The sequence below is a fragment of the Lycium ferocissimum genome, unplaced genomic scaffold (assembly GCF_029784015.1).
Source record: "Lycium ferocissimum isolate CSIRO_LF1 unplaced genomic scaffold, AGI_CSIRO_Lferr_CH_V1 ctg2235, whole genome shotgun sequence".
NCBI classification, from domain to species: domain Eukaryota; kingdom Viridiplantae; phylum Streptophyta; class Magnoliopsida; order Solanales; family Solanaceae; genus Lycium; species Lycium ferocissimum.
In genome coordinates, this window is record NW_026720282.1 from 120,474 (window position 1) to 132,591 (window position 12,118).

General features: G+C 35.8%; 2 protein-coding genes across 3 annotated transcripts; one reads left to right on the forward strand and one right to left on the reverse strand.

Moving 5' to 3' along the window:
* The first annotated feature begins 4,624 nt into the window (after nt 1–4,624).
* On the forward strand, nt 4,625–5,402 carry LOC132043263 (preprotein translocase subunit SECE1). The gene has a single exon (XM_059433768.1). The coding sequence runs from the start codon at nt 4,735–4,737 to the stop codon at nt 5,245–5,247; it is 513 nt and encodes a 170-aa protein (XP_059289751.1). The 5' UTR covers nt 4,625–4,734; the 3' UTR covers nt 5,248–5,402.
* A 510-nt stretch (nt 5,403–5,912) lies between these two features.
* Nucleotides 5,913–11,769, reverse strand: LOC132043262 (cysteine synthase). Of its 2 annotated transcripts, none has more exons than XM_059433766.1 (11): nt 11,669–11,769; nt 10,658–10,714; nt 10,442–10,551; nt 10,238–10,295; nt 9,875–10,138; nt 9,663–9,800; nt 9,454–9,505; nt 7,827–7,906; nt 7,634–7,693; nt 7,357–7,437; nt 5,913–6,272 (listed from the first exon to the last, which is right to left on the reverse strand). In XM_059433766.1, the coding sequence occupies exons 2-11, from the start codon at nt 10,697–10,699 to the stop codon at nt 6,180–6,182; spliced, it is 978 nt and encodes a 325-aa protein (XP_059289749.1). In that variant the 5' UTR covers nt 10,700–10,714; nt 11,669–11,769; the 3' UTR covers nt 5,913–6,179. The 2 variants fall into 2 exon arrangements, with proteins under 2 accessions (XP_059289749.1, XP_059289750.1); XM_059433767.1 differs by lacking the exon at nt 11,669–11,769 and adding an exon at nt 11,528–11,607.
* Between the last annotated feature and the right edge of the window lie 349 nt (nt 11,770–12,118).

The following is a 12,118-nucleotide window of genomic DNA, read 5'->3' on the forward strand; positions in this document are numbered from 1 at the left end:
TTTAAATTGAAATGGGTTCAAACCCGAAACCAAGGAATTTTTAGTGAAGGCCAAAAATTAAAGACCACCAATTTGAGGGATAAAAATTAAAGACCAGTGCCTTTTGAAGGGAAATCGTGCAAATGACCCGATCCATTACATTTTTTTGTGCGAATCCTTTAAAATCTTTAACCCCTCGATTTTTTTAATTTTTCTTTTACTAAGCGAGGTTCAAACTCGAAACAGAAGTTTCAAAAGTAAATTTTTCAAAAGCGAAGGCCCGAAAGCCTAACTTTGTTACGAAGACCACCCTCGCGATTTTTTTTTTTTTTAAGGGATGAAAAATTAAATTTGAAGGGGGAAAAAATTGTTTTTGTGCCTTTGAAGGGTAATCGTGCAAATGTTTTTTGTGTGGAGTACCTTTCAAATACACTGGTCTTTAATTTTTGCCCCTCAAATTGGTGGTCTTTAATTTTTGGCCATTTCGCCTAATACCATGAGGTTTGGGGTTTGAATCCTGGCTCAATAATAAAAAAAAAAAAGACAGTTTTCAAGGCAAAGTTTTGTAGTAAAGTTAGGCCTGTTCGGGCCAAAGTTAGGCCTTAAGACAGAGTTTTGCCTTCAGATAGTAGAGTTTTGGCATGCCTGAAGGCAAAACTCTACCTGATGGCATGCCTAAAGGTAGAGTTTGACTGGAAACTCTACCTTAAGGTGAAACTCTGCCTGAAGGTAGCAAAATTTTGCCTAAACACAGAGTTTTGCATGTAAATCTCTGCCTTGAAAATCCAAACTCTACCTTGCAATTTTTTTTTTTTTTTTTTTTATTTTTGATTTTTTGAGCGGAGGTTCGAATCAGAAATCAAGGGGTTCTAACGAAGGCCAAAAATTAAAGACCACCAATTTAATGGGCAAAAATTAAAGACCACCCCAAAATAAGGGCATTCCTGTAAATTGCCGTTCAAAGGCACTGGTGTTTAATTCCCCCCCCCCCCCCCCTCAAATTGGTGGTCTTTAATTTTTTTTTCCTTCGACACAACATTTTCTACATAATACCCGAGGTTCTAGGTTCAAACCTTTTCCAAAAGATAAATAAAAAATTAAAAAAAAAAAAAAAAAAAAAAAAAGAGAGAGAAGGAATTTCGCAAGGCAGGGTTTTGAATGCAAAGTTCTGCCTAAGGCCTAACTTTGGCCCGAATAGGCCTACTTTGCTACGAAACTGTGCCTTGAAATTTTTTATTTTTTTTTAGTGAGCCGGGATTCGAATCTCAAACCTCATGATATTAGACGAAGGGTAAAAATTAAAGACCATCAATTTGAGGGTCAAAAATTAAGACCAATGCGTTTGAAGGATAATCGTGCAAATGCACATTACATTTTGGGTCTTACCTGTATAACCAAGCCCAAGTCTAGATTTCCTTTTAAAATGGTGGACAGGGAAGAAAAAAAAAAAGGAGAAACCAAAATATTTTATCAATAAGAATATAAAAAGTACAACATTTTCTACACTGAGAAAATAAGAACTAGGAGTATAAGATTTGCTGAACTTATAAGACACTTTGCTGTTTTTTCTTTCTTTTCCTAAGTGCAATAATAGTAAGGATACAAGGAATGGATGAAGAAGAGAATGGGAGTTCGCATTTTGGGTTTAATAGGTACAATTTGAATCATGTTAAAGTTTTCAATACGTACTGATCCTAGTTAAGATTCATAATGAAAATCTGCGTCAAGTTTGAGGGGTTATATATATATTTGACCTTTTTAAGATCATTTTTTCTCATTTACATCTTTTGACAAGATTTTTCTTGAACATGTTTTAAATTATACTTTGTTTCTGTTATTTTAAAATGACAAGCAATTTATTCACAAATTGAGCTAACACCAAGTTCATAGCTTATCAGCTTTATCTTCAAACACTAACACAACTTTCCTCACACCACAACTCCACCTTCTCAATCAGATCCACACCCATTACCAACCAGCTCATAAAATTTTGTGTGACAACTTTTTGGACAATTACAATAACAACAGCAAACACATATCGATTTTTTTTAATTGTTCAATTCAAGTTAATATCTAAACTCTACAGCGCATTTATGTTTTTTGAGGCAAGGGTTGCAGATCTACTAACTCCTGTGTGCTACAATACATCTTATGTGAATTGACATCACCCACACTAAAATTAATCAATTTATGTAAATCTTTTGTTCAATTAGTACTCGCTGCTTAGGGGTTGTTTGGTAGGAGCCGTATTAAAGAAAATAATATTGGTATTAACTTTAGTATTATTTAATCTCTTGTTTGGTAGCATTTCAACCTAAGGTATTAGTACTATTCTTATATATAGTAAACCAGGACATCAACAATACAATTATTATTCCTATTCTAATACACCCTATTCAATACTACTTAGAATTTATGCAATCAGGGGCAGATCTAGGGCCCGCCGAAGGTGTTCACCCGAACACCCTTGGCAAAAATTTACACCGTATATATAAGGAATTCTTTCATTTTTTATGCAAGTATAAAGATTTTGAATGCCCTGAAAACAAGAGAAGAGGTTGATTCAGTGGTTTAGGGTGTTCAAACTTCACCTTGAGGTTCCAAGTTCAACTCCTAGTCGTTAGATTTTTATTTTTCGAACCCCCTCGGTAAAAATCCTATATCCACCACTGCATGCGATGCATGTTATTTAATACAACAAATCAAACAGTCGATAAAAAATAATGCCAGCAAACTAATCGTACCATAACTAATCTCAACATTACTAATACACCTTATTCAGTACTATTGTTATACACCCTACCAAACGATCCCTTATGCGTCATTTGTTTGCACTTAATGGAGTTTGAATCTAAATGGTTCAGACCTTAGGTCATTAAGTACATTTGTTTACAACGTTAAGATCTAAGCACTTATTTAGTCTGCATAGGTCTTTATTCATTAAGATCTTGAACAAAGTCTTAATACAGTCAAACCTCTCTATAACAGCATCGTTGGTCCGAAATTTTTAAGTTGTTATAGATAATTGTTGTTGTACACCTATAACAACACTGGCATTTAAATAATTCTTCGCTGTTATAGGCAAAAAAGATGTATAAAATCTAATTTTCATTTTTAATTGTCAAATTCTAAGCTTAACCAAACTTTGTACAGCGAAGGAAAATCGTTTAATAATAAAAATATATATATTCATATGATATTTTTTTTGTCATAAATAGTGTATTAAATGATCAAATATTTGGTCAAAATCTATACACTTATTATTGGTAATCATAGATATTCTATTTTTATAAAGATGATTAATTATTATATTACCACAAAAAGGAGATAGATGTTATATGGGGGTAATTTTACAAAGAGCGTAATGTTATAAAGTTGGTTGTTACTGTTATAGGTGAAATGTTGTTATAGAGAAGTAAAATCTAACATAAAAAATCGGTTCCAAAAAATTTGGCTATTACAGAGAGGTGCTATTATATGCGGGTGCCGTTATAGAGAGCTCTAACTGTATCATTAAAAGGTATTTTTGTATGAATAATGTTTGCCACCACTCTATCCACAACCATAAGATCCACCCCCACCCACCACCAACCCCGCCCCGCACTCCCCCACCCCACCACTAACCACCTTTGTCATCACAACCACAACCAATGTCAACTACTACCATCCTTACGCTCCCCACCCCTTTACCCACCCACGCATACTCCTTACCCTCACCCTTCCATCCCACCCCCACCAACCTCACCCCTAACCCCACCACTAACCACATTTGTGATCACAACCACAACCACTTTCAAGCACTACCATCCATACGCTTCCCACCCCACTACCCACCCACTCTCCACCCCCCGCCCCCGCTAACCCCTACTCCACCACAACTAACCACCTCTGCTATCACTACTACTACACCACCATCAGTGTTAACCACCAAGCACTCCCAAAATCCACGCCATCATAAAGGAACCACTATTGTCATGCCACTACCATACCTACCACTTTTTTCATAATAATAATATAAACAGCCATCATCGTTGCCACCACAGTCATCGTCGCCACCACTACAACCATTGTGGTCAGTCCTTACTACCAACCACCTCTACCATCATAACTAGCGTTGCTGCCAGCTACCACCAACACCATCGTCAACCACCACACATTGTTTAGCCACCACCGCCAACACCATCAATTACTAACATCAATAAACCCCACCATCATAATCATAATCACCACCATCACTACCAATCACCACTATTGCGGCACTCACTTTAACACCAACCACGTCCACCATGACAACCATCACCACTACAAAGCATCTCCACCATTACTAGCGAACATAATTGTTTCATTTTTTATCAAATAATAATTTTATTTTATTAGATTTATATTTATATTTATTTTCTAATATCTGGTTACTTTTTATTTGAATTGTATATACTTATTATATTTAAATAAATAACTCACACACGTTCAGATATTGAAAAACAAACCGTCTTAATCATTTACTGTCCACATTTAGACATAACATCTTAATTATTTAGATGTGTATTTAAATGCAGATATCTTAATTCTAATGAAAACAAATGTTGTTAGTCTAATTTGCAAGAAAAATAAATGGGACACAACATTGTCAACTTTCAAAGACTCACAGGTCTAAAATTTATTGTATAACTCACAAAATAAACTTTCTCCACTTACTCATCCTCTCCAATAGTTTTCTCAACACCCACTAATAGCAAAGCTCATATCTCCCCAACAATGGCAGCACATCCACTATCCTTCTCACTCTCACTTCCCTCTTCAAAATTACTTCACCACAACACCACCACCACCACCACCACCTTCTCAATTAAACCCATCCATCTAAAAAAAACCACCATTTTCAAGAAACTCAACACCTTAACTATCCCAAAAGCCATTCAAGATTCCAACCAAAACAACACCTCATCAGAAACAGACCAAAACCCACCACCAGAAAACAACAAAATCACCGGAGATGATGATGATGACGTGGCGTTGTCGGATGTGGGGTCAGAGATAAAGAAGTTGATGAAAGAAAGAGAAGGAAAAGAACCTGATTTTTGGAGTGGAGTGGTTGAAGAGATAAGGGAAATTGAATGGCCAGTTTTTGGTAAAGTGTTGAGTACTACTGGTGTTGTGATTGGGGTTATTGCTGGATCAAGTGTTGTTTTGCTTACTCTTAATGCTGTTTTAGCTGAACTTTCTGATAAAGTTTTTGCTGGTAAAGGTGTACAAGATTTTTTTGGTTGATTTATCAAGATAAGGGGCTCTTTTCTTTTTGTGTGTTTTAGTGAATTTTTTTTCCCTTTTCTTTTTTCCTGTAATAATTTTCAACAATTTTTTCACTTTGCTGAAAGTTGAAATTATTTTTTCTTTAATGATAATGTTAACTCCATTTCCCGATTTATATGAGTTATACTAGCTAAAGCTCTAGGAAGCCAAAAGTGCTACTTCAGAAAATTGAGGATTTGATCAAGCCTTTAGAGGAAAAAATTAGAGCTAAAAAAAAAAAAAAAAATCTCGACAAACACTTTAACCTTGCCGCACAAATTCCTCTTTATCTGGATTTTGTGTCTGGTACATTTGTCTGAAGAATGTGAAAAACTTGTTTTCGAAAAAGAACTCATTCTCTTCTGAGAAGTACTATTTTCACTAAAACACCAAAAGACAGTTTTTCCAACTACTTTTGAGTAAATTTTATAGGCTTTTAGTTTGGTTCAAAAACAACTTGGCAGAAAATTGAAGATATTTGGGTTAAAGCTCTTCTTCAAATCTTTTAGACAGACACCAGAAGGTTAGGAAAAACTAGTAATAGAACTGAGAATTCGAAAAGGTTAAAAGAAGATACAAACAAAAAAGTCATTTACCTAGACAGAAAAAGCACATGGTTGTCAATGTAAAACCAAGTAAAAATATGCAACAAGAAGCAACAGCTCTAGAAATTTCTTTAATAAATCCACTGGCAACAAGTGTTGTAGAAACAGTAAAATTACAGAAGCACTAACATATACTTGAATGGTTTTCCTTACTTTAAAAAGAACATGGCCACTAAAGAAAAGAAAAAGGCCTTATTTTCTAGCAGTTCCAGCAAAACAGGAAAGGAAAAGTTCAGACAAGAACATTCTGCTTTCATCGGAAAGCCCACTTCGAGACTATGATCTGGTAATGGAAGGGCAAAAAGTTCAAGGCTCCACGGTCATGTTCTCTGCTTCCCGTCTAACAGATTCAAAGAGCACAGAGGAAAGATATCGCTCCCCAAAGCTTGGGAAAATAACCTGCATGCCAGTTTCAATTAGCTGTAAGTAGAAGCAAAACAAACCCTCACTGCTATTGAGAATGTCGTTCTATCATGCAAATGACTAAGATTGGTGAAAATACTTTCCACGTGGAGACAATACGTCAATTTGATACTTGTATAATTCAAGCAAGGAAAGATTATTGTGTGCCCAAAATTTTCAAATTAGATATGCTACTAGAACAATAGAACACTAATGGCAGGAAGCACAAGATAAATCGACAAAGTACAGCCTGAAAAAAAGGAAAAAGATGGATCGATAAAGTAGTACATTGAACAAATTGCAAAATTAGGTTGTTTTGCTGGACAAGATGAAAATCTATTTGAAAAACAATCAAAATGAGGATTGAGGTAACACTTGGCTTGAGAGCATAAATAAATCTACTCATTTTAGTAGGCTTATTTTAGAAGTAGGCAGACAACAATAGAGGAGTGTATTCAGCAGTTGCAGTAGGCACATAAGTCTTGAGCTTTATAGCCTAATGACAATCAAATTATTGCATCTTTTTGGTCCCAAGCATTGCCAATGAAGCAACTTACCCTAAACAACATGCCCAGTGTTATCCCATAAATGGGGTCTGGGCTTGGGGAGGGTGGGATGTACGCAGATTGTCAAATTTCAGACCTTCCACACTTACATATCAAGTGTGTAACCCCCACACAACCAAAAAAGTCAGATGTATTTGAAAGAGAGGAACTGAGGAACAGAAGAAGCACAAAACTGAATAGAGGTCAATTTGTTTCACCATATTGGGCCACCTGTTTAGTGTTAATGCCGAAAACAAGAGCTACTCTTTGACATTTATGCAGAAAACAAGGTTTTTTGGACGACAAATATTAAATAAGCGCTTCCTACCTATACAAGGTGAACAGGAGCAAAACATTTCACCATGTCAATCACTTAGATGCCTACAAATCACTAAATTCCACGAGTAAGATACTGATGCATCTTTTGTTCATTGCTTTGGTCCCATACGATATTTCATTTTTTTGCATAACATAGCTTATCAGCTTCGGCTGATCATGAGTTATCTAGCATTTCATAAAAAGTGATTGATACTTACAACAATGAGCTTCCCAGCATTTTCAGGGCGCTTAGCAACTTCAATTGCCGCAGCAGCAGCAGCACCGGATGATATTCCCACCTGTTAAATGCATATGTTCATTATCCAAACATGTAGGAAGCTACTAGGAGTGTGCAAAACTGGAGCATTACTATTATGATGTTAATAGTTCTTGCACACTTTTTTTTTTCTTTTCCCGTGGGAGTATTTTTTTTTCTTTTTCCTTTTTTTGGGAGCCGGGGGGAGGGGGGAGCACAGTTAAAGCAGTCGAACTTACAAGCAATCCTTCCTTCAATGCCAGAAGCTTAGCCATTTCTATGGAATCTTCACTTGAAACCTGATTTTATCATAATGAATAAATTCTATCACATGCCTACCAAGATCAAGATCAATAAGATGGAACAAAAACTGAGATTTCACATAGTTCAATAACGTTGTAGAAAGCATTTTTTGGAAAGTAAATATCTTACTTGAACTACTTCATCAATGAGATTAACTTCCAAAACACCAGGAACGAAACCAGCACCAATTCCCTGAATCTTATGCGGACCTAATGTATCAAAGGCAGTTATATGTCAAATTGAATAATATAACAATGACATCTTAAATTGTTAACCCAGCAGAACTTTAAACATGGTCAGTTGGTCACAATGACTTCTCTGTTCTATTTTTTTTCCCGTTTGGTTTGGGGGAGAGTATATGTCAGTTGTCCTTTGGCATAAGAGTCTACTGTATATTGCTCATGCTCTAATTTTTGGAAAGAAAATATAAACCTAAAAATGATGCGAAAATGTTCTCTGTATATAGGTTTTTACTGTTTATGCATGCTAAAGTTTCACTCCGGTAAAACAACAGTGTGTGAACAACAACAACAACAACATACCCAGTGTAATCCCACAAGAGGGGTCTGGGGAGGGTGGAGTGTATGCAGACCTTACCCCTACCTTTCTGGGATAGAGAGGTTGTTTCCAATAGACCCTCGGCCCAAGAAAAACGTTTTACAAACGGGTTTGAGAAAATACAAGAATAAAGAATAAAGAAGCTATGAACAACACAGTGTGTGAAATATAGCGAAAATAGATTGGTAAAAAACAAGCCAAGCAATTTCTTTTACCTTTCTGCTTTTCCAAACTAACTTTAGGTATTAGTGTTAATTCCATTTTTGGTATTGGTGTCGCCTGTAATCTTCAGTCCAAATTAAGTTTAAGAGTTTAGTTAAAGGGTGAAAATAAAGTCCTGAAACATTTACGATATAGCTCTTTTTCTTTTAGTTTTGCAATAGGCATAGGAAGGGTTAATAAGCTTCCTGGGACTAGGAGAAGGTTATTATTTAAAACCAGTACATGGACCTCTGGACAAGACTTAAATATTGACCTCCACCATATGTAAGGCTGTCGCAGCTCTCCAGAAAGTTTTAACAAATAAAATCTTCTTCCTTACCAATATATCATACAAGCAAAGAGATTACTAAGATGCCAAGTTATGCTAATCAGCAACCAAGAAGGCCAAATAAATCCTAAACCTGTAACAAGTAACACTGTCGGAGAGGGAAAGGAGCACAAAGATCAACCAATACATGCATGAAATTCCTATACTAAGATGAATAGTGGGAATTTCAGCGTCCAGACTGTCTACTTCTCCGAATTACTTTTACAAACCCCACCAGCTCATTTTCTTCGAGATTTCCATTTAAAAGTCAATATTTCAGTTATACCAGAATCTGGGTTTTGTGTGAAATGTAGCATTAGCTACTCCAACAAATACTATTGCAAAACTAAATGTCCTTAGGTTCTAAAAGAAGAAGTAGCACCAGTACTGCTGCTCATTCGGCCAAATAGTTATACCACCAAAACTTCCGGTGGCTTTATACCACTTCATAAGAATGTTAGTTAGATATGGCTCAAGGTGTTGAAAACCAGAAATAATGTTAATTGCGGTAAATTAAGATAGTAGTGTAAGGCCCAATAACTGATCAAGAAAGACAGAGATACGTTATTTATAAGGTTCTTCCTCCTACCAACTTGAGTTCTCTAGAAATCTGCACAAAGTAGAAAAAGGGACAAACCATAATGGTTGGAAAAAAGAAAAAAAGCTCACCAGGCTTTCCTCCAGAAAGAATAGCACTTTCAACTGGTTCCACACCATACAGCTATCATCCAATTACAAAAAGAAAAAACGTATCAATTTTATAAGTCATGACAATACCAATTGGAAATTCAGCATATAGACAGAATTCAATTACTAATCAAAACCGAATCAAATGTTTCATGCTACAAGTCATTAGCCCAATTCTTAAACAAGCTTACCTTTATGTTAGGGTTCTGCTCTCTTAAATACTTGCCTGAACCTGTGATTGTGCCTCCTGTTCCAATTCCAGAGACAAAAGCATCTACTTTCCCGTTCGAGCCTTTCCAGATCTCAGGACCAGTGGTTTCATAGTGTATCTATATTACGGTAATATTTTCTTCAGCCATTGCCTTATCAGAGAAAGTAAACTTAGCTAGAGAAGAAGAGATACCTTTGGGTTTGCAGGGTTTTCAAATTGCTGAAGAATATAGGAGTTGGGTGTTTTGGCCTTTATCTCTTCAGCCTTTGATATAGCACCTTTCATCCCCTTTGCTGGATCGGTAAGCACCAACTCAGCACCGAAAGCACGCAGAATAATTCTTCTCTCCAGACTCATTGAAGAAGGCATCGTAATGATGAGCTTGTAGCCTTTAGCAGCAGCCATAAATGCCAAACCTACACCGGTGTTACCACTTGTAGGTTCGATGAGGACACTCTTCACAAAGAATGAAAATACAAAGTCAGATTCGATTGCTAAACAAGGTAGTAAGAAGCAAGCATTGCAAAATCATTTCTGGAAACAAGGATAACTAACCTCGCCGGGTTTGATTAGGCCTTTCTCCTCAGCATCGGTAATCATACTATAACCAATCCTGGCAGTAGAAATAACAGATAAGCAAAACACAGTCATCCTTAATAAATACATGCCTCCAAAAGATTCACGGGTGATTCTTGTAAAACATGGAATGTAACATATAAATCTTGTGAAGGAATATCCACAAGCAAAGTGAAATTTTACCTATCCTTAACACTAGAGCATGGCTCCATGCTTTCCAGCTTGGCAGCAACACGTGCAACACACCCATCCGTAACATTATTCAGGTACACCAAAGGAGTATTACCAATCAACTGTAGACCACAGCCGCAAATTAATACAAATCTAAGCGGTACAATACGAATTCTGAAGAAAAGCAATACCACGAAAGGAACCAGATACAACAGGTAATCAACTTACTTCAGTTACATCCTTAGCAATTCCAATCTTTTCTGATGCCATATTATCAGGTGAATTCTGCAATAATTTGTAGCAAAACAAAGTGAAAATCTATTGAATCATAATGCAGTTCAACAAATCAGCTACTCATTTAACCAAGATTTATCATCGTCAATCAATCAATCAGCTATGCCTCAATCCCAAATTCGCTAAAGGGCAGCCCGGTGCACAAATCATCCCGCGTTAGCAGGGTCCGGGGAAGGGCCGCACCTCAAACGGGTGCGATGTAGACAGTCTAACCTAATGCAAGCATTAGTGGCTGCTACCACAGCTTGAATCCGTGACCTATAGGTCACACGGAGAAAACTTAACCGTTGCTCCAAGCTCCCCTTCCCAGTCCCAAATTCGTTCAACAACATACCCAGTCCCAAATTCGTTGCGGTCATCTATTTGAGAACCCTCTAAATGGATCCCACACTACTCGGGTAATTTCATTCCTTACAAAATATAACCAGCTTTCAATATTTAGGAAGAAAAAGAAAGCTGAAAGGAACATCAACTTCTTCTTATTTTTTTTTCCTTTTCCTACTTCCACCAATTACAACTATTTGCCAGCTAAATTAGGAAAAGAAAATACCCAAAAGCTCAAAACTTTGTATACTAACAAATTCAAAGAATAACATGAGCATCTTTTATCTTATCCCTTTTAAAATTACAACTAATAATTAAAGATTTCATCTTTATTCTATCAACACCAACAATCCAGCCACCCCAGTTCATACAATCTCAAAGAACAAAAAACCCAATTCTCAGAATCACTTTTTATCCCATAACAACAAATAAAAATAAAAAACAAGACTCCATTTTTTTTTCCATCTCATTCCCTAATACCTTCACAAGTAAAACCCACAAATCTTGAACAAAAATCTAATTAAATGAAGAAAAAAAAACAGTAATCTTGGCAAATGTACACAGAACCAATTATAGATAAGAAAATCAACAGCCATAAATGTAAGGGCAAAGAAAAATAACCTGGGATTTTTGACAATGACAAGAAAGGACCACCTTTGTTGAAGAGAGCAAATACAAAGGGGAGAGTAATGAATAATGACATATATATAGCCACTTGTTCTGTTGATTTTTCCAATCAATAATTTACTAAAGTTTTGTCATTGTTTGACTTGCCTTAATGGCTAAATCGTGCAAATTTGGAATTCTGCCCTTTTTGTTCTTGTTTCAACCTTTAATGTTTTTTTTTTCTATTTCTAAATCGTGGCACAAGAAATTAATATTTACTACAAATTGTTATCGACTTTTAAGTCGTTTAATATATATATAATGTTAGTATAAATATTTTTTTATTATTTAGAAAATACACCGGGTAAGTTGTCATTGTTGTAGGTTATTTAAAAATTATATACAGGTAAGAATTCTTTGAATGTGAAATTTGTAATGTTAAAATATATATATATATATATATAT

Excerpts from the sequence above, each read along its gene's own strand:
- LOC132043262 (XM_059433766.1), bottom strand. The coding sequence starts at position 10,699 with ATGGCATCAGAAAAGATTGGAATTGCTAAGGATGTAACTGAA. Across the intron at positions 10,296-10,441 it reads TGCTCTAGTGTTAAGGATAG|GATTGGTTATAGTATGATTA; the intron begins GTAAAATTTCAC and ends TTCTACTGCCAG. Across the intron at positions 10,139-10,237 it reads GCCTAATCAAACCCGGCGAG|AGTGTCCTCATCGAACCTAC; the intron begins GTTAGTTATCCT and ends TTCTTTGTGAAG.
- LOC132043263 (XM_059433768.1), top strand. The coding sequence starts at position 4,735 with ATGGCAGCACATCCACTATCCTTCTCACTCTCACTTCCCTCTTCAAAA.